The sequence below is a fragment of the Leptodactylus fuscus genome, chromosome 4 (genome assembly GCF_031893055.1).
Source record: "Leptodactylus fuscus isolate aLepFus1 chromosome 4, aLepFus1.hap2, whole genome shotgun sequence".
In the NCBI taxonomy this organism is placed as follows: domain Eukaryota; kingdom Metazoa; phylum Chordata; class Amphibia; order Anura; family Leptodactylidae; genus Leptodactylus; species Leptodactylus fuscus.
In genome coordinates this window covers 177,096,298-177,119,020 of record NC_134268.1, presented here as the reverse complement: position 1 = coordinate 177,119,020, position 22,723 = coordinate 177,096,298, and the positions used below count along the sequence as shown (strand labels likewise).

Sequence of the window (22,723 nt, the reverse complement as noted above, 5' to 3'; positions counted from 1 at the left end):
GTCTCTTGTGACATTTCCCTGGTCCCCTGCCATCATCTGCTTCCAGAACATGGCTGCTCAGCCAGTCACAGACGGGTCTCTGGTGATTACAGGATAAACATGCATGCTCGGACTGTACTTATGGAACATATTACAGATTTTGTGTAATACATAAAGCCTTGTTCACATATTATTTTTTGTTTGCATTCATCATTTATCCAGGGATTTCTCCGGATGTCGAGCTAAATATGTCTATAGGGCTCCTTATTGACATCTCCCTCCTGACATCAAGAAGTAAAGGGACTGTGAGATGTATTTTATTCTCCGGAGGTTCAATAAGCAAGTGAGCTGTGTGACTAGACTGAAGATGCTCGCCACCTAATGGGAATACTTGGCGTCATTTACATAGGGTTTTTATGATTTTAGGCATTTATGACAGGAAGATTACAGAGGACACCAATGTTGTGAAGATGACGAAACACACGTAGCCTAATTGTAAAACAAGGGGAAGAACTGGCTGGTTTATCGCATATACACGTGCACCATAGAAATGACTGGTTTATTATACCGGTATATAGGGCACCATAGAAACAACTGCTTTATTATATATAGTGCCCATAGAAATAACTGCATCGGTTCATTTTTTAAAATGTGTGTCCCCGGACTGTGTTTTACGTTGTGAAATGGAAACGCACCTCTTGATGGATTTTACAGCAACAAAAGCTGTCGGACATGACTCAGTATTTCTCCAAGAGCTCAGCATGGTAACCATGGCCAGGTTGTTTTGCATCAAACACACTGACAAATGACCTCCGGTCTTAGGACGTCAGAAACCACATAAGCAGAATTGATGCTGTATGTTTAGACAAATCCAGGTAGCCAGTGCCACGAGATATAGGTATATTCACACGTGACACATTTGTGCAGAACCTTCTGCAACTGTCCCATTCACTTGAATAGGGCTTAAAGGGATTCTATTATTAAAATAGTATTTTTTCTGCCTACCACATCGGAATAGCCTTAAGAAGGGCTATTCTTCTCCTACCTTTAGATGTCTTCTCCGCCCCGCCGTTTGGTGGAAATCCCGGTTTTTGACGGTATGCAAATGAGTTCTCTCGCAGCACTGGGGACGTCTGCAATGCTGCGAGAGAACTCTCCAGCGCCACCTCCATCTTCGTCTGGAAGGGTCTCGCTTCGCGTCTTCTTCCGGCGCCGGATTCAAACTGCGCATGCCTGCTGGCCACAAGAAAATGGCCACATACACTTAGTGTTTAAGCGGCCATTTTCTTGTGGTCCACAGGCATGCACAGTCGGCTTTGCCCGAGACCTAGACGTTTGAACTCTGCTCCGGAAGAAGACGCGAAGAGAGGCCTTTCCAGACAAAGATGGAGGCAGCATTGGGGACGCCAAAAGTGCTGTTTGAGCGCTGGGGCCTGCCCCTAGTGCTGCGAGAGAACTCCTTTGCATACAGGATTCGGGATTTCTACCGAACGGCGGCCCGAAGAAGACATCTAAAGGTAGGAGAAGAATAGCCTTTCTTAAGGCTACTACGACATGGTAGGCAGAAAAAATACAATTTTAATGATAGAATCCCTTTAAAGCAATCTATACAAATCTATACACAACCCCATTACGACGTATGGGAGGGATTTTCAGAAACTTCTGCAACAAACCTGCCATATGTACATACAGTATGTCTTTAAAGTTTGATTCCCTGGTTACTATCTGTGTCAGACTGACTGCTGGAGTGGTATATCTTGTATCCCCCATAGTACATAGGTCTCCTACTTTTTGTTCGGTAGTCAACAGCTGCATTCATTAAAAAAAAAAAAAAAAGAAAAAATATGAAATTGTAAAGATTTACAGATATTTGACTGTAATTCATAATAGCGGTATTTTATTACCGGTATATCATGCACATTGGCACTGCTTAAAGGTTTGGATATATATTGAATATTGCCAGTGTTTGTTATATAGTAACCATTGCTTATGGCCATAACTGAGGTCTTCCTTGGTGAACCTCACAGATGGGGGTTGTCTAGCCATCTTTGACTACTGAGCCATTGAGCACCACTGCCTTAGAGCAATCTACATTCTGCTTTACCATACTATAGAGGAGTTCTCTCATGAAAACCGCCCCTCTTCGTATGGCCTACAAGTGTACATAGGCCTCAAAGAGCGGGTTTTCGAACTTGGGACTGCCCTCTACAATCCAGAGACTGAGAAACAATGTCATATAGATTTAGTTAGAGGAAAATAATGGATGACCTGCTTTACTCTTTTAATATGGCCAAGTGATTTTCACATGCCCTTCAACTGACTATATTGAAAACGCTGTCACCTGACGCTAGTTCCTTCTCCTTTAGTTCAGTGATACAATGGGAAGTGACTTTATATCTAATATGGTTGGTTGGGAGGTAGGCGCTCTTCCTTACTCTTCCAGCTATGAGCAGGGAGGCCTAACACTGGAGTAACTTCCCTTCTCAGTTTATTTTCTTATCTCAGTATTTTTTCCTCATTTCACTTTAAATACATTTTAGTGGAAACCCCTCAGTTTACACAGTGCCAAATTACACCCTGAATGTGTCACCCATTCCTATTAACAGGAGGTAGAGATCAAAGACGTAAACTGAATAACTATGCGTCCTGCTTGATCTTGCTGTGGTTGCTTCAGCGGCAGAAGAAGAGGAAATTTGCTGTGCGAACATACCCCTAAGGTTACTTTTTTAGGGAGATGTGATGAGGGAACCACTTTCTTATTCTTGAATAAGACTGAGCTGTTGGGTCTATGTAGATAATATTATGGCAAGTAAATAGTATGCACCAGTAAGCACGCCAGTGGTGGTCACTTGTGAATATTATTTATTTATTTTTATAGCACCATTAATTCCATGGTGCTGTACATTATGATATTAATTCTATGGTGCTGTACATTATTATATTTATTCCATGGTGCTGTACATTATAATATTTATTCCATGGCGCTGTACATTATTATTTTAATTCCATGGTGCTATACATCATTATATTTATTCCATGGTGCTGTACATTATTATATTTATTCCATGGTGCTGTACATTATTATATTTATTCCATGGTGCTGTACATTATTATATTTATTCCATGCATGGTGCTGTACATTATGTTAATTCCATGGTGCTGTACATTATTATATTTATTCCATGGTGCTGTACATTATGATATTAATTCCATGGTGCTTTACATTTGAGGTGTTACATACGGTACACAAAATTTACAAAGCTAATATAATACTAACCGTGACCAGCTGGCACAGCGGGATAGATGGTCCTTCCCACAAAGGTTTACAATCTATGAATATTCTCCTCTTCCTATAATATTCCTGTATTAAAAATGGCGGCCAAGAATTCCCCTTCTTCAGATTAGTGGGGATCTTAACTTGCAGGTTAGTGAAGAAACCTACTGCTATCTCCTTCTCTATGGATAGGGTATAACTTGCTCAGATGGGAACACAGCAACCTCTTGTCCCATCTAACTTATGGCAGAACTGTACGACATCCATACATATGATGTTTGATTTTTTTTATTTTTTAATTCCTGTAGGGGATCCATGATTCACACAAGTTATATGTAATTTCTTAACCGTAATTGGAATGTTCTAGAAAATAAAGTTAGGCGGAGAACCTCTTTAAATAAGTAGAGAAAAAGTGAGCATAGCAAGTTTGGAAAGAAGACTTGTTAGCGGGTACGTCTGTGTGCGAGCCCCCGGCGCTTGTAAAAGTTCTTTTCTTAATTACTGTAGCTTGGAGCATGATTTTACCATTAATGAGTAAACACAGCCCCTCATTATATTTTATAGTACCTGGATAGTTGGGAGCGAACTTGGATACTGTCCAGTGCCATTTCTCAGACTCTTGAAAACTACAAGATATTCAGACTCTTTCATTGCCAGCCGCACTTGTACCATGGGACTCCTTGGCTGTGTGCCATCGATCTGGGTGACCGTACCAGGCACATGTATTCATTGTCAGCGTATTATACTAGGAATTGTATGAATGCTATACAGTAATGAGACAAGCAGCACTTGCCTCTTGTATATGCCCTGCTGCCTCCTGCTGGTACCTGTTTACTGGGCTGCAGGACTAACAGCACATCGGCACACATGACAATCAATGAAGAAGACTCGCCCACTGGACTCCTAAAGCGTAGACCTATTGAAAGGGGCATTCACGTCTGATATTTATAACCACAAGATATGATGTAATGTCCGACCGGTGTGGGCCCTATATCTGGTACTCACACGTATATCGAGAAGAAGTTTTGCTTCCACAGTGAAAAGAGAGATGGCTGCTTTTATTTGCTCTCTCCAATTATTTGTACCAGAGTTCCCAATATACAGAGAGGGGACCTGCATCAGTCAGACGTCGATGGCATATCCTGTGTATATAGCCATAAATGTCCAGATGGGAATACCCATTTAAGTCCATAAGTGACAAGTTACACTGAGTCACGTCCTGAAAACTATAATCCAATCTGCTCAGCTTCTCTTACTCTATAGCAGATAGGCCTACAATGTGACAGCTTCCCTTATAACATTTTATTACTTTATCCGATGCTGGGAAAATTGAATGACTACGAATATGGATGCCATTGCTATAGTGTTTGTAGCGCCACCTTCTGTTGTTAATGGAAGTCCACGTGTCATGTGCTAATATAGATGATAAATCACTATATAAGAGAGGCCCAGGTTTACAGAAAAACTCATAGAAAGAAATGGAGTCTTTGGGATGCCCTTCTTTTCCGTTAAAGGGGTTTTGCCATAAAAGCAAGTTATGATCTATCCAGGGTCCTTCTCCTGGGACCACCACTGATCTCACAAGTGGCAAGTTGGGGGCAACACGGTGGCTCAGTGGTTATCACTGCAGCCTTGTAGCGCTGGAGTCCTGGGCTCGAATCCCACCAGGAACAACATCTGCAAGGAGTTTGTATGTTCTTCGCGTGTTTGCATGGATTTTCTCCCATTCTACAAAGACCTACTGATAGGAAAAAATGTACATTGTGATCCCTATATGGGGGCTCACAGTCTACATTAAAAAAGAGTGGCAAGTTGTATCTGCATTGCTGCTCTATAGAAATAGCTGAGTATTGTTCTTGAGCAAACTAGTCTCTCCAGTTGGTGGCACAGCCATGCTTATATATTATATTCACAATCTAGAATTATGTCCACCTCTGTAGATCTATAATAACATTATATAACATTGTGGCTGTATACTGACACAGAACATAACTGGATTTACAAAACGTCCAATAAAAGCTAGTCTGTTGTGTCCTCCTGCTTAACCCCTTACTATAAATGGGTGTAGCTATACCTCTGTTTTGGTGGTACGTGCAGTAGTGGACTGGAGTTGCCTCTTCCCCATTCTATTCCACCAAAAAGGCGAGAAGTTAATAGACAAAGTCTATGTATCCCAAAATGCAACTTGTCGGGCAAAAAGCAAGCCCTTGGTTTGTTATGTTGTGATGAGGTCAGTTGCTGGGTGGTAAGAAGATGGGAGCGGGTGTAGATTTTATTTTAATTCTTCTCATAGCTTAAAGCCAGTAAAATGTGGTCTCGGCAAAGGTCAATGACTGAACAGCTAAATCCGAATTGTGGAGCTAAACAAACCTATACAAACTAGATTGGGCAAGTTGTTTTATTATCGTCACATGCCAGGTGAGTCAATTCCAAGTGTATTGTCTCCACAGTTTAAAGGAGGTCAGTGACATTTAAAGGCATTTTAATGTACATTATATGAAAAGTTAGAAAAATACTCATTTTACATTATTAGGGAATTCTTAATATTTTGTTTTCCATAGGTTACTGCTGATTGTTGGTTGTCCCAGCAGGAGAAGGGGACACTGTGTGATCTGGGGCTGTGCTGCTACATAGACAGGATAGGGAGTAAGTGTCAGGTGACTGGTAGTCCAAACCCTGTGACCCCCAGTGATTAGGAGAATGGGCTAACTAAAGTCCCCCTGACCCCTCCTTGTCAGTGAAGTACCCAGTCTGCTAGCGTAACTAGTGCTCCATTCACGTCAGTGGGATGGCTGAAGATTGCTGTCCCAGCAGCCTTACTGAAGTGAATGAAGGAGGCTTTCGGGCCCTCCTCAGTATTTGCTTTGGTCCAGAAACCATTGAGGCCACTGATCGCTTTCAGTGGTCACATGAGCCTCATGGCTAGAGCCCCAATACATGTTGGAAAGGGGTCCAGTAGCAGACAACAGAGTACCTATTCTATTCCTATCTCACCCGCCCCAGAGGTTGCTCCAAATCCTAGACTACACCTTTAACTTGTATGAAAATGAACTGTTCATTGGGACAGGAGAAAAAATGACCACTAAATACTGTACTACAGCGAATGTGCAAATGGCTCCCTAATGCCAACAGGCCTCCTTGGAGAAAGGTAAGAGGATTGTGTTCATCATACTGGGACGTTGTTAAAATCTCCTGCAAACTAGCAAATGCTTCTAATCTTTAAAAGTGTTTATTTCATAACATCAGGTTGTGTATAATAAGTATATATCAGTTGTGGTAACACTAAATCTACAAGAATAGAATAGAGTGGTCTCTCTTCATTTTCATGTTTCCCTTGTTCCTAGGTCTATAAATAACAGAGATTTGCTTATATTCTAGGGATTGCTTCAGGCCTCTGACATCCTAAAAGCTGAAAGTGAAGAAGTTAAAAAAGCGTGTAAAGAAATGTCTTCAAAGATCCTTCAGCTTGAAGAAGACCTCATGAGTGTGACTCAGAAAGCCATAGAAAAGGAAACGGAATTAGATAGGTAACGTAGCATGTTCATTGTTTAGACTGTCAGTAATATAATGTGGCGGGATTTATGTTATGTGATGAAATAATATTGTGTGATGGGAACATAAGATTGGTCATACATGTTCAATGTGGACTAGTTTTTGGCTGGCATCTTTTCTTCCCTATACTCCTATACACCTGCACACTCTGCTTGGCTGAGGATGCATATGTTCTTAGTAATTAGGGGGAAGTACACACTGCCAGACATGTCTAGTTTTGGCTTAAGCCAAAATGCTATGAATAAAAGGACTGGGCATGCTGAAGACCAACTTCCTCAATGTTCTTTCCAACACCATCTGGCACCATCTTAGTCACCTGAGAATACAGAAAACCAGTAATTGACCATTTTTGTCACCATGACCACAATAGCAGATATTTATCCGAATTGGTGCAAAGGAACGGTTGAGCGGTTGTCTATGGCAGGCGGTGAGGTTGCATTCCTTTTTTCAGGGTCTGTGAAAAGTGAAAGGCTGATTTAGATTACACCAGATTTAAAGGGGTTGTCTAAGATCATAAAATTAATTGCAGACAGCAGGGGAGGTTTAAGAAATAAATAATAATGAATTCCCACTTTTCTGTATCCTCCCCTCTGTTCTTGCACATATTGAATGAGCCGCTATAGCCAGTCATTACCCTTGGCACTATACAAGTGAGAGCCTTGACTGACTGCAGCAGTTACATAAGTGTGATGTGACTGCAGCTACACTCACCGGCCACTTTATTAGGTACACCATGCTAGTAATGGGTTGGACTCCCTTTTGCCTTCAGAACTGCCTCAATTCATCGTGGCATAGATTCAACAAGGTGCTGGAAGCATTCCTCAGAGATTTTGGTCCATATTGACATGATGGCATCACACAGTTGCCGCAGATTTGTCGGCTGCACATCCATGATGCGAATCTCCTGTTCCACCACATCCCAAAGATGCTCTATTGGATTGAGATCTGGTGACTGTGGAGGCCATTGGAGTACAGTGAACTCATTGTCATGTTCAAGAAACCAGTCTGAGATGATTCCAGCTTTATGACATGGCATTGCATTATCCTGCTGAAAGTAGCCATCAGATGTTGGGTACATTGTGGTCATAAAGGGATGGACATGGTCAGCAACAATACTCAGGTAGGCTTTGGCGTTGCAACGATGCTCAATTGGTACCAAGGGGCCCAAAGAGTGCCAAGAAAATATTCCCCACACCATGACACCACCACCACCAGCCTGAACCGTTGATACAAGGCAGGATGGATCCATGCTTTCATGTTGTTGACGCCAAATTCTGACCCTACCATCCGAATGTCGCAGCAGAAATCGAGACTCATCAGACCAGGCAACGTTTTTCCAATCTTCAATTGTCCAATTTCGATGAGCTTGTGCAAATTGTAGCCTCAGTTTCCTGTTCTTAGCTGAAAGGAGTGGCACCCGGTGTGGTCTTCTGCTCCTGTAGCCCATCTGCCTCAAAGTTCGACGTACTGTGCATTCAGAGATGCTCTTCTGGCTACCTTGGTTGTAACGGGTGGCTATTTGAGTCACTGTTGCCTTTCTATCAGCTCGAACCAGTCTGGCCATTCTCCTCTGACCTCTGGCATCAACAACGCATTTCCGCCCACAGAACTGCCGCTCACTGGATGTTTTTTCTTTTTCGGACCATTCTCTGTAAACCCTAGAGATGGTTGTGCGTGAAAATCCCAGTAGATCAGCAGTTTCTGAAATACTCAGACCAGCCCTTCTGGCACCAACAACCATGCCACGTTCAAAGGCACTCAAATCACCTTTCTTCCCCATACTGATGCTCGGTTTGAACTGCAGGAGATTGTCTTGACCATGTCTACATGCCTAAATGCACTGAGTTGCCGCCATGTGATTGGCTGATTAGAAATTAAGTGTTAACGAGCAGTTGGACAGGTGTACCTAATAAAGTGGCCGGTGAGTGTAGTCTGTATACAAGCAGAACAGCAGCAGTGATGGCCGCCCAACGCATGAGTGATGGGGAGGATACAGGTAAATTGTGTGTTTTAGTTTGTTTTTTTTTTAATAAATTTTCTAGGCCTCCCCTTTTATACACCTATAATAAATGCTATTCAAGCATCATTGACATTGTTGTAGAAATTTCAGTAATGGGGGATATGGCAGTAGATGTAGATATGATGCCAGGACTGGATAACAGCATTCAGCCCTGGTATCTCCTCAGTAAGATCACCCTAGTAACTTTTAGCTGGTCATGTAATCCTAGAGGTAGTCTTAGCAATGTATGCAGGTTTAGTCGCACTATGGACACGGTTAAAAAGGCTACGGAGAGGAATTTGAACAACTCAGTGCAGTGATCCGCCTGCTCTGGCGTTTCGGCAGCTCTCAAGCTGGCCTGCCACTGAACTTGTTCCTAGAACCGTTCCTGTGATTGTTCCGGCATCTCAGCAGCTCGCTGGGATGCCATATAATGAGTGTGTTATTGGTGTTGATGATCTATGCAAATGCTTGTACACAATTGACTCAGTGTTAGCTGTGTGTTTACATAGGGAGATAGCAGACCAGGCTTTATCAGCAACCTGCAATTAGCTGAGATAAGGCTGCTGCCAAGAGCAGTTTAATGTAGTATATGAATATAAATTCATAACAGTCGTGAAGCCATGTTATTTTCTGGGATAAATAGCCTATGTGTTATTCAAGGTAACAAACTATCTATGTGCCAAATTTCATCCAAATCCGTTCAGCTGTTTTTGTGTGATCGAGTAACAAACACACAAACATCCAAGCTTTCACGTTTATAATATTAGTAGGATTTCTATCTTTCCACACACACACACACACACACAATTCAGTAAAACTATTCTCTCACTCTTATTTTCAGCATAAAAGATAAACTGAAGAAAATAAAATTAGAGCGGGAACAACTGGAATTTCAATTAAAGAATGAGAGGGATGAGAAGGAACTGTACAAGGTAAGAAGACCTGAGGCCATAAGCTGAGATTACTGACTGACTGCTGTGTGGTCTGTTCACACTCTGCGGGTAAAAACATCTGAAGAGCATATTAAGCACATGATGTAACTGCTGAGTTTCCCAAAGTTGTGGGAATCCGTTTTAGAAATACTAAATTAAGCCAAGTGATCAGGTGCTGTACCCGTCAGCAGGACTTTGTATAGCACCTTCTTGGCCATGGACTGTAACTCCTGACTGGCTATATTAAAATGGGGGTCAATACCCAATTACAGGTTTCTGTTTTACATTCACATGTACCGTATTTTTCGGACTATAAGACGCACTGGACTATAAGACGCACCTAGGTTTTAGAGGAGGAAAATAGGGAAAAAAAATTTTGAAGCAAAAACTGGTAAAATATTTAATATATGGGAGTTGTAGTTTTGCAACAGCTGCAAGGCCACATTGACAGGTGACCCTGCAGCTGTACGGGGATGTATAGGGCATTTTTTTTTTTTTGCGGGGCCAGATGTACTTTTTAGTTATACCATTTTGGGGAATGTCTATTTCTTAGATCACCTTGTATTGAAAAAAAAAAAACAGGAGGTGATTTAGAACTTTTATTTATTTTATATTTTTATTATATATTTTTAAAGGTGTTTTTTTTTTTTTTTTTACACTATTTTATTCCCCCCCGGGGGCTTGAACCTGCGGTCACTTGATTGCAAGTCCCATAGACGGCAATACAGTTGTATTGCCGTCTATGGGACATTCTGTCTATTAGTATTACGGCTGGTCATAGAGACCAGCCGCAATACTAATATAGCCGTGACAGGCCGGGGAGCCTCATTAGGCTCCCGGCTGTCATCCGAACAGGTTGGCTCCTGCGATATCGCCACGCAGGAGCCGGCCTGCAACGTCACAGGTATGGGGCCGGTGGGGACCGGCCCCGGGGGAGAAAAGGCCACCGATACTGACCCGGCATCCGCTGTACTAGAGAGGCAGATGCCGGGGAGGGATAGACTCCATCACATGTGCCGGGGCCTGAGACATCGCTGCGATCCTCTGCCCTGCATGAAGCCAGCGGCGGGGGGACGGAGGAGCGGAATAGCATCACTCCTCCCGCTGCTGGCTTCATGCAGGACAGAGGAGCGCAGCGATGTCTCAGGCCCCGGCATCTATCACTTGCCGGCTTCCGCCTCTCTATTACAGCGGATGCCAGGCCAGGCACATTCAGACTATAAGGCGCACCCTTCTTTTCCCCCCAAATTTTGGGGAAAAAAAGTGCGTCTTATAGTCCGAAAAATACGGTATATTTAATTGTAATTTTTGCTATAACATGATTCGTGATGATGAAAACCAAAAGCAGTCGTGGCCTAAGCATGGCTGTAATCGGCATGTATTTTATCATTATTGCCATGCGTGATACCAGACACGTTCTCTGCATGTCTCCTAAGTTGTAGAGTAAAGGTGCATTGTGGGAGGCAATTCATTCCGAAATGACCAGATACGTAATGACAATTTATTGAAATATCAGCTTATGAATTGATTAGTTTGTGCGGAGTACCGAATTGTTCCTGGATGGAGGTGAGTACTGACAACTGTGTACGAGTGAATAATACAATGCAGCTCTGTTCACATAAGAGGTTGTCTAGTCTCAGCAAATAAATGTTATTATTTGTATAGTGAAAAATTATACAACTTCCCAATACACCTTGTGTATCAATTCCTCCCAGTTTTCTACATTTCTGCCTTGTTTTCCTCCAATTGATCAAAACCAGTCTATGGTTATGTGATAGACACAGATACACAGCTTATTGCATGATACTGAGTTGTTACTGCAATGAGCTGTGCACCTGTGTGTGTGTATATCTATATGTGTGTGTGTGTGTGTGTGTATATATATATATATATATATATATATATATATATATATATATATATATATATACATACATATCTCTGTCATGACCATGGGCTTCATGTGTATCCACTGGAAGCAAAGAATGACAGAGATCTATAAAACCAAAAGGAATGAATACAGGAAATATATTGGAAAATTGTATACAGAACATAACGTTTATTTGGTGAAACTGGACAACCCCTTTAAGAGCCTGCACGCCCGTATTTCTGGTAGTTTGGTTCAGTGTACATCTCCATTCTTGCCATCAAAACAACAAAATCTTTTGCCGTGTCCTTTGTAAGTCACTGGGGTCCTTATTTCATCTTTGGATCCATTGGATGACTGATCAGTCACAGCGATTATAGCTTTTATTATAAACGGAAGCCATGACACTCCAAGCCTGCCTCTATTTGTATTGTATCCGTATGCTGAAGGGCTGACAGTGTTGTGACAGATTCATCTATAGGGAGGTATTGGGTACACAAATGGCAATGTGATGTAGTGGATTAAAAAAAAAAAAAAATTATATATATGTATCATAAATTGTAAATCCTATTTACATTACTAATTACATAAAAGTGTCATTTTATTGTTATTTTTGCACATGAGACGTATAGTTATAGGACTCTCTATCACACAGCGCACGATGTTCACACTTTCTACTACATCTCTACATTCTCATTACTTATATAATACCAACCCTCTGCCATAATGTCACCTTTGTAAATTTGCCAGCTTACAAATAACACATTTATGCTTTAGTTGCCGTCTACAAGAACAGTGCTTTTAATCCGCAAAATATTTTCTCCAATGGAGACCTATAAAACAATAGGTCATGACCTAAAATTAAGGGGTGAAAGGTTTATATTAACAATAAGATCCTCGCTCTTCACACAGAGTCAGAGGCACATATGGAACAAGTTACCCTTGGAGACAGCGAGCTTTGGATCGTTCCTTGTGTGAATTGAACAATAGCCTTGTTTCTTTTGTTAGAGTTGGAGAGTGTTTTATGCTCTCGGGGTGGAACTTGCTTCCCAAGAGGAATTTCAGTGGAAAACCTCAACAATAATTATGGTCTGGATTTTGTAACCTTGGCCGGAACGTTATTTATCTTTTTGTTGTTGTTTGCTTGTGGGATTATTTTTCCACTTGAGAAAATACATAGATGGTTAGTTAGCCTAACCATAATCTGGACAGCACAGGAGGGGCAGCGATGGAGGGAAAAGGATATGGGAATGTGTATAATTTAGCTTGGAAACAACGTCAAGGATTTTACGATGTGGCTGTTGAGAACATTTTTATAATTTAATAAATGATATGCTTTCCTTTAATTGTATGTATTATTTTAGTACATGACACGTTTTACACATTGTCCATGCATGTCTATAGATAGATGGCTCGTGTTCATGGAGGGCCCATGTACCATAGGATATAATCACACCGGCACCAAAATAGTAGGCATAAATTTAGTGGCGTGAAATGGCATAATTGGCGTATTCCAGGCAATGGTTATACATTTACTCCTCCATACTGACCTAAGTACTACTGGACTACAGCATTGGTATGGTTTTACTTTACATAGAAGGATCGTTCAGCAGATGAAATGCAATTTTGTTAATTGTTTGCCAATATTTTACAAGACAAAATGTACAAGTGTAAAAATTGAACTAGGCGAGGGGTAGAATGTACCAGTTATGCCATTGTATGCCTATAATGTTGTATATACTGAATAAATAAGACCCAAGAGACCTATTAAGCTAGCATAACACAAGTTAGCGGCTGAAGTTGCAAAAAATATTTGCTCTCTATTCTCGCTTGCTTTCACTCCTCTCTCTGCTTGCTCTTCTCTCCATTCTTACTCTTCTTGCATGCATTTTGCTTTCTGCTTGCTTTCTCTGTCTTTCCTGTATTTTAATTGACCATATGCTATGGCCTTTGTGCATTGCAGTTGCATGAATTGATGTCAAATTTTACTTTTTGTCATAGGTGCACCTGAAGAATACTGAAATCGAAAACACAAAGCTGCTGACAGAGGTGCAGACATTGAAAAACCTCGATTCAAGTAAGGAGAATCTTATTACTCATTACAAAGAGGAACTTGGAAAAATGAAGCAGTGTCTGGCCAGCAAAGAGAAGCAGTGCGCAGAACTTCTCCAGAATGCCTCTGAGAAGGTGAGAACCAAGTATAAGGTGGTAGAACACTATGGACATCCATGTTTCCTTATGCATAGGAAAGTATGACAAAGTAATATGCTAGTATGTAATATGGAGTCACGGTATGCCTTTATACAACCTCTTGCTTACAGCTCCGCTGGATGCAGAAGGCCCCATATGATGATTTGATCCTGTGTAAGGATGTGATGTTTTACCGTATTTTTCGGACTATAAGACGCACCGGACCATAAGACGCACTAAGGTTTTAGAGGAGGAAAATAGGGAAAAAAAAAATTTTAAGGAAAAAAAATTGGTGAAATATTTAATAACCTAATAATATAATATTTCACCAATGTAAATAGAACCGGGGGCTTTCGGACACAGGGATACCAAATGTGTATGTGTTTCACAGTAATGTTTTTGTTTTATATGTATTGTAGGGCTATGGGGGTGATTTGAACATATCTATCTATCTAATCTATCCTATCTATCTAATCTATCCTATCTATCTATCTATCTATCTATCTATCTATCTATCTATCTATCTAATCTATCCTATCTATCTAATCTATCCTATCTATCTAATCTATCTATCTATCTCCTATCTATCTATCTGTCTGTCTGTCTGTCTATCTGTCTATCTATCTATTCTATCTAATCTCATCCATGGATGGAAAGAGACACCCTGCAGTGAAGCTATGTAAGAAGAGTAAAAGGGGCGGGCCAGACGGGTGAAGGAGGTGTGGTTTTCTAAGCAAACTTGAAAACACACCTCTTTCACCTGTCTGGCTCGTCCCTCCTTCACTGCCTCTCAGATGTCGCTTCTGCAATGATGCCACACAGGCAGGGAAGTAGGGGCGGGCCAGATGGGTGAAGGAGGCGTGGTTTCAAGCTTGTCGAGAAAACCACGCCTCCTCCTCCCGTCTGGCCCGCCCCTCCTTCCCTGTCTGTGTGGTTTCATTGCCGGAGCCAGATCTGAGAGGCAGTGAAGGAGGGACGAGCCAGACGGGTGAAAGAGGCGTGGTTTTCTCGGCACGCTTGAAACCACGCTTCCTTCACCTGTCTGGCCCGCCCCTACTTCCCTGCCTCTCAGATCTCGCTCCTGCAAACACGCGACACAGACAGGGAAGAAGGGGCAGAGCAGGCAGGCACCGTGCTGCTCTTCTTTTCATTCGCACAGACGGGACACAGACGCTGCGCACGCTGCATTCGGACTATAAGACGCACACACATTTTCCTCCCATATTGGGAGGAAAAAAAGTGCGTCTTATAGTCCGAAAAATACGGTATTTCATATTGTGCTTGGTGACATTGCGCTCTTGCACATTGATGTCAGATTGACAGTGCAAGCCATGAAAAAATGCAATACTATGGAGAAAATAAGATAACATCTCTTTGACTTCAGATGTAACATGTTATTATGATTGGCTTTGAAATCACACAGTCCACTTTTAATTCATGGTTTATGTGTTCTGCTAACGACTTAAAGAAAGTGTAAAAAAAAAATAAATATAGGGTAATAGTCACTGAGGTATGTGACCATGAGATTGTATGCAAACATGTAACTTAATCCCTAACGCTAGGTTCACACCTGCGTTCTTCTTTCCGTTCTGTGCTTTCCGTCTTCTGCATGCCAGAAGACGGAAAGCACAGACCGGGTCCGGCCGTGAGCGGCGGTGAGCGTTTTGCTCTCTCCGCCGCGAAACCGGATTTTTTTTATCCGGACACAGAGTACTGCATGTCCGACTCTGTGTCCGGATTATAAAACCCGGTTTCGCGGTGGAGAGCATAAAACGCTCACCGCCGCTCACAGCCGGACATCTCTCTCACCCATTCAAATGAATGGATGAGAGAGACTCCTGCAGGTTTCCGTCTCCTGCCTCTGTTTTAGGCAGGAAACGGAAACCTCAAGTACGGAGTTCACAACGCTGATGTGAACGAGCCCTAAGTCTTGAGACTTCCCAGGAGGAATGATGATATCCAAATCGTATATGCACTTTTCACCGGAATGGCTGCATTTACTGGTGGCCTCCATTTATTAGCAGTCTCCGGTGTCCCAGGGCGCTGTTCAGTCCCTACGACGACCTGAGGCTTTATAGGCAGAAGTCCATGTCCTTTCCTTAGGCCGCTGATCGGCCTTAGTTGTCACCTGCGGTGGGGATGTCTGCCAGAAAAGCCCTGGAGAGCCTCTGGGATCAGATAACGGACTGGGACACCGGAGCACTCCAGGACAAGCGAGTATGTCATCATTCCCTATCCACAGGATGTGAGATTGCCAAAGGTCGGACAGCTGGGATCTTCAGGGATCAGGAGAAATGGGAACCAAAAGTTCCCCTTGTTGCTCCATTTGAATTAAGCAGTGGTGTGTTAGCCTGACCAATGCTCCATTCACTGCTATGGTGCTGCCAGGATGACTATCTTAAGCAGCCCTACACTAGTGCCTTGTCACAAGGAGCAGACAGGAGCCTTCATTCCCCTTTCTCCATAAGTCAAGCCCCCGGTGATCTGACACTAATCCTGTATCCATTCACTCTCTGTTGGTTGACATTTGTCTTGCTCATACCGATACTTGTGTTACTACTCTTGATTTAATATATTTCTTCTGTACTACCAGGAGGACATTGGCTTTTTGAAACAACAGCTCCGTAAGATTGAGGATGATCAGCAGGCCAGCAGACAGAAGGTTTCCTTAATGTCCAAGGAGCTTAGTGATGCAGTAAATATACGTGATAAAACTATGGCTGACCTTCATACATCTCGCCTTGAGACTGAAAGCGTGAAGAAGCAACTTGCCACCGCTTTGGCTGAGCTAAGTTTACGGGATAAGCAAACCTCCTCTAACAGCGTTGTGAGAAAAGAGCAGGTAATCTAATACATAGTAATCTAAATTAGGGAACATTGGGGGAGATTTATTATCCCCTTATACTAACTGAAAAAAGACACAGACCAGGTTTGTGACATTTTGACCACCATTTGTGCAAAATTCTTTGCACAGATGGGATTTTTACACCTCCCTTGCCACTTTCCAAAAAGAAGGCTTGGCTGAGCCCATTGGGTCCAGCAGATTTATCATCATTTACCCCAGCCTTTGCTCTTTAAGGTGATTGAAATCAAAACCAGCTTGTAGCTGGTGTAGATTTTTCTAGGTGCACAGAATGCCAGACAATAGAATTAAAGGGGTTGTGCCATTAAGGACACTTTTCCCCTATCCTCGTTGTCCAATTACTGGTACCCTAGGTCACCAATGATCAGGAAAATGGGGACCAAAAATTCTCCTAAAACTCCATTTTGAATAGAGCATCAGTCTGCTTACGTCATCAGCACTCCATACACTTCTATGGGGCTGTAAGCGCTGCTGGAGTTTACAGTTTTGGCAGCTGCAAAAAAGTGAATGCAATCTAATTGGTGGTCCATTCATAAGGAGGTGTTTATGAACCCCCTTGTTCTCCTGATTGCTGGGAGATCTGACAGTCAGAACCCCAGGAATCTGACACTTATTCACTGTACTGTGCATAGGGAACAAATGTCCTTAAATCTGCCATATGTGCAAGTCTTATTTGCACTAATCTTGCATGTTATCCTGTATAGTGTAATTCCTGAAAGATTATCTTCTTAAAGACCTTCAATTAAGCAACTTTACATAAGTGAATGGTACAGGTGACTATAAGTAATCTTACAATATGAAATTCCGTTTCTACTTACTAAACCAAGTTACTTTTTACATAGAAGTATATGGAGAGGGAAGGGGGAGGAGAAAATTGCTGGGATAGACACACCAATAAAAGCAGCCACTCTGCTACACTGTGACTCAGGGAGCTCTTTTGACAGTGCTATTCCTCTAGATAAGATTCGATCATCATACAGATTGAGGCACTACGCCAATTACCAGCCCCCTCCCCTCTCTATAGACTTCTGTATCTGAGATAAAGTATGGAGACAGATAAAGGGTCTTGAGTGAAAGGAAGTGGAAAGCGAGCAGCCTAATGGAAGGAAGTCTGTTTGTTTAATGACATATATGACACAGTTTCTTTATGATCTCATGTACTATTCATTTATGAAAACTGGATTATATTTGAAGATAAACTGGAGATTGATCAGTGTCAGGAGAAGCAGCGATTGGACACCATTGTCTTAAATGTGGGAAAACCATTCTGTTTACTCTAAAACCTGATGATTTTTCTTTCTCTGTTTAGGACACTGAGATGTGTAGAGTGGAGCAGGAACTACGTAAAGAGGTTGAAGACCTGAAGCTGAGACTACAGATGGCAGCCGACCACTATAAAGATAAATTTAAAGAATGCCAAAAACTTCAGAAACAAGTAGCAAAACTCACAGACCAGCTCGTACGTTGTCCTGTTAAAACATTTTCATAACTTATATTTGCAGAAGCGCAGTAAGGGATTTACATTACAGGTGGCTGGAGTCACATAATGTCTAGCACACAGGCCTTCTTATCTATAGAGCCCTCCTCCGGTGATGGAGAGGAAATCTCAGGTAGATTGATATGCCGTGGCCTTTCCTTCTTACTTTCCAGCCTGTCCTATGAGGCAGAGCTGCGGGATCTAGTCTCTTCTACAGACCTTCTGTGCTTAGAGGAACATCCACCCATCCAATTTTCTTCTGTAATACTTGACAGGGTTCCATACTTCAAGCAAATAACATGCTTTATTTCCCATAAGGAGATGATAATTGGACATCTATGGATCATTATAATGATGTGGAGTCAGTAAAGCATGTTGGCCCCTTTAGCTATTTTTCCCATTAATGCCAGTCTTGGGCTATACAGCAGAATACTACAAAACTGCAAATCACTTTAATGATCCTAAATCTGAGGTGTGGATGGTCATAGACATAATAATTGTATAAGTGCTGGTGTTTGACCGAGAATGCCACACCCACAAGGGATAACATCCCCTGTTTTATTGGCGCGCTGGTGCATACATGGCCGCCACTCCTTTCACTTCTATGGGCCTGATGGAGCACTGTACTTCGCTGTAACTATCCGATCCACACGTAAATGGAGAGTTTGTTACACATGCACTCAACCGTTCCTACTTACAGCCATTCTTGTGATTGATGGAAGTCGCTTTACTTGTAGTTTGAATGTAAAATGTACTGAGAACATCTAACACAGTTTGTATTTATGTTTTTATTTTTATTGTATATCAGAAAGTTACAGAAAGTCAGCAGAAGGCAGCAGATCTGTATGGGAACTCTGAGGCATCAGCTGCAGATGTTCCCGGCTTTACTCCACCAGGTAAGTTACTCTCAAGGATTCTATTTGCAGATTACCATGCAGATCTTAGGGCTAGTTCACACGGAGTTAAATGAACTCCAAGTGTTGCCGGTGCAGTGCACTGGCATCCCATCGCGGCATTCAGTGATGGATTAGGCCCAAATGAATGGGCCGGAGCCTCGCACCATGGACGCCGCGGCTGATTCAGCTGCGGAATCCGTAGCAAGATCAATGGGAGCCATTTTTGGCAGCGGATTCCGCGTCAAAATCCACTGCCAACTTCCCTCTTGTGTACTAGCCCTTATAGTGAAGCACCACAATAAGCTGTTGATGACTACATAAGCTATGTATGTATTAGCAGAGTCATTTCTGGGATAATCTGACATTTTTCTATATTCCATAGTGAGTCCTTTTTCTTCACATTCTGTACCCGAATTTGTCATCAAAGAACAAGTGGCAGATATGAACAAGGAAATAGCTGAGAAAACAGAGAAGTATCGGAAGTACAAGCAAATGTTAGCAGTAAGTAGTCAGCCATAGGAGATGGGTAATAACCTAACTTGATTTATGATCTATCCAAAGACTTACTCTAGTAACTGTTTCTGTTCTTGTGTGGACAGGTCACTTCAGAATGGCCTAATAAATCTATTTTTTCCTTTATATAAACTATGGTTATCTTAAAGGGAGTCTGCTACCAGGGCCCAGCATATTCACCAAGGCCCCGGAAAAATAGGTTTAGGTTATATCAGACAGTGTTTTCCACTTGTGATCGGCATCTTTGTTGCCAAGAAGTTTGTGTTTTTTATCAGTATGCAAATTGGTTCTGTGGAGCAACTAGGGCATTGTCACTTACTTGTTGGAAGCAACCACAATGTCCTTATTGCTCCAAAGAGCTTATTTGCATGTTGACAAAAAAAGCTATTTTTCTGCAATGGAGGCACCGATTCACAACTTCATTTTCATACTTTCTTAAAGCCTTTTTCCTTAGTAGCCCCTAGGCAATTGTGGTGCACTACATTGACGGAAAGTCATCACTGCTATGTTAAAGTAAAGAGGCAGCATGGTCGATAGATAGATAGATAGATAGATAGATAGATAGATAGATAGATACTGCTAGTTCACATTACACTTAGCATTCCTTAGTTTCCTTGACACTTCTCATACTACAGAGACTATTTGCTCGGAGAAGTGCAGAGGCTGCTGTAATCACAGGACTTTAGCTAGACCGTTTACTTAAGGCCCCATGTCTTACATGGACGAAATTCTCTTTTACATACTTAATCTCTGGAGATGAACTTCAGGTAAAATGTTTGATCATGAGTATTCACTATTGGATTATCCATTGTCTAGCCCTCCTAGAATACATAATTTAGTAGCTTCCTCTATATGCTGACAGCTGATTAGACTGTAATGAGACCGACCTCGCTGCATCCGTGAAACCAGTCTTTGGTTGACTGACTCAGTATCCACTTAAATTTTTTTGTTCTCCTAGGAAGAAAAGGCGAGGTGTAGTGCGTACGCTGATGATGTGGCAAAGATGGAGTTAAAGTGGAAGGAGCAACTGAAAATTAATGAAAGTATCAAACTTCAGCTAGCTGCTCTTGAGGACCAATATAAGGTAAGCCCATGTCGTCAAAAAGGAAGGTATTTCCGTTTCCCGGACATGTTTTGCAGCTTTTACCTTGTAATGTGATATTTCAAGTGGCATTTGCCATGTTTATGAATATGTGTGCCAGCTTGCTTCACAACATGTACGAGCAAATTCAAGAGAAGATGCGTGGCTAGACAACTCAGAATTGTTACCAAATTTATTATGGGCTTTTAATGAATTAATATTTATTTATTTATTTTACCAAAATGCTTGTGTTTGTGAATGACTACTGTGAGATGGTGTAAGGAGGGAAGTGTACCCAATATACCTGGAGTTGCTCCAAATGTATTTTGTAGCATGTGTGCTCCCTTTGTATACAGTACAGATACAGATAAATGTGCCATATTGTGCACTCCTACTGTGGAGCCAGCCAGTTATTAGCTTATTGCTGAGCCCAGTCATAAAAGGCAGCATCTGTGATACACCGTATGTACCCAGCGAAGTACTGGTATTAAGGAAAGTTAATTTGGCTGATCTGGAGAAGGCAAATAAGTTAAGCTTGTTGGAGCACAATGTAATGTAGCACTGGGGAGATATTATGTGCCTTTATGGTTCTGAAAATCTACTTGCCTACTTATGAGGCTGCTCAGTGAAAGGTGAGGAATGTTTCACATGATCACAAGCACCTCTTAAGACCTGTGAAATCCAAGCCTTTTTCCAGGAGAGAGAATGCCCTCCACCGCTTATTCTGGGGGACTTGTACACATTGCTCAATCCTCATCCTGTAATTTGTCTTTAAATATATTTCTCTGCAATGGAAAACTTTACTAAGCTCTCATGTAGCCGTGAAAAAAGAAATGGAGTCCACTGTAAGTACAAACTACAGCCATGCACACCATGTGGACATACATAAATATTTAACTAGCTTTGGGACCACATTTTGACATAATGACGGTATTTTTGGGTTATCGTTTACCGAACACAAAGGGGGAGATTTATAAAGACCAGTGTTTTCCATGCCAGTCTTCATATCTCCTGCACTGGAGGGAGAGACACCTGATTTAGGAGGAGGTGCACACGTTTCAGTACCCATCAGGCGTAGGCTTCACCAGTCTTTGCGCCTGTTCATAGCTGGCATAGATTTCAGTCACAAAACTAGTGTAAATGACCATAAGGGTGGAGGGGCTACACACGCCACGTCTGTTGTCATGCAGTTTTTCACTAAAGTGATGAGTGTGGCATAAAAGTGCAAATTTCAGCACTTTTTGTTGCAAGTGGTGTATAGAAGCAGGTTTGGTACTTTTTTATGGTATGAATGTGGCATACATCAATAATAAATGTGCCACACAGTGTGTTATATCTGTAAAACTGTTGGGCCTTTTTATTGTTTGTACAGTTTCATTTTATTGATTAGTTGAAGGGAGTCTATCAGCAGTATCAGCTCAGCCCACAGAGAGATAGGTTAGGGCCATCTGAATGAATATGACGGTCTGCGGGGCACGTTGATATAATGTACTTAAGTGAGAAATCTAGCCTGAATACATGAAATAATGCCATGTTTTTAAATCCTCTCCAAAACCTTTTCCAACATGTATAAATGTGTTAGAAAAAGTCAGGGGTAGCCTCAGGACTGTCCCGGCATGAGTCACGTACTAACTTATAAAAGTGTGAAAAATGATGCCAGGTCCAGTCTGAGGCGTGAGTGATTTTTCTTAGTTACAGCCTATAATGGTATAAAATAACAAGAGTAATGCGCACCTTAATAGGCCAGGATCATATGGCGGAAAATGAAGAGGGTTTGAGGCGGACATCTTCTTGTATTGGCTCTTTCACTTTCCGCCATTGATTAGATCTAGAGATGAGCGAACACTAAAATGTTCGAGGTTCGAAATTCGATTCGAACAGCCGCTCAATGTTCGTGTGTTCGAACGGGTTTCGAACCCCATTATAGTCTATGGGGAACAGATACTCGTTAAGGGGGAAACCCAAATCCGTGTCTGGAGGGTCACCAAGTCCACTATGACACCCCAGGAAATGATGCCAACACCTCTGGAATCACACTGGGACAGCAGGGGAAGCATGTCTGGGGGCATCTAACACACCAAAGACCCTCTATTACCC

The 22,723-nt window shown here is 42.0% G+C and overlaps 1 protein-coding gene across 1 annotated transcript in view; it reads left to right on the top strand.

The window, feature by feature from the left end:
- The window catches only part of TAX1BP1 (Tax1 binding protein 1), a 108,719-nt gene that overhangs the window by 55,931 nt on the left and 30,065 nt on the right, over positions 1 to 22,723 (top strand). The window contains exons 6-13 of the mRNA XM_075271423.1: positions 6,632 to 6,780; positions 9,649 to 9,739; positions 13,608 to 13,793; positions 16,390 to 16,638; positions 17,969 to 18,118; positions 18,945 to 19,032; positions 19,415 to 19,533; positions 20,504 to 20,629. Coding sequence (XP_075127524.1) covers positions 6,632 to 6,780; positions 9,649 to 9,739; positions 13,608 to 13,793; positions 16,390 to 16,638; positions 17,969 to 18,118; positions 18,945 to 19,032; positions 19,415 to 19,533; positions 20,504 to 20,629 — 1,158 coding nt within the window. The remainder of the gene's footprint in view (positions 1 to 6,631; positions 6,781 to 9,648; positions 9,740 to 13,607; positions 13,794 to 16,389; positions 16,639 to 17,968; positions 18,119 to 18,944; positions 19,033 to 19,414; positions 19,534 to 20,503; positions 20,630 to 22,723) is intronic.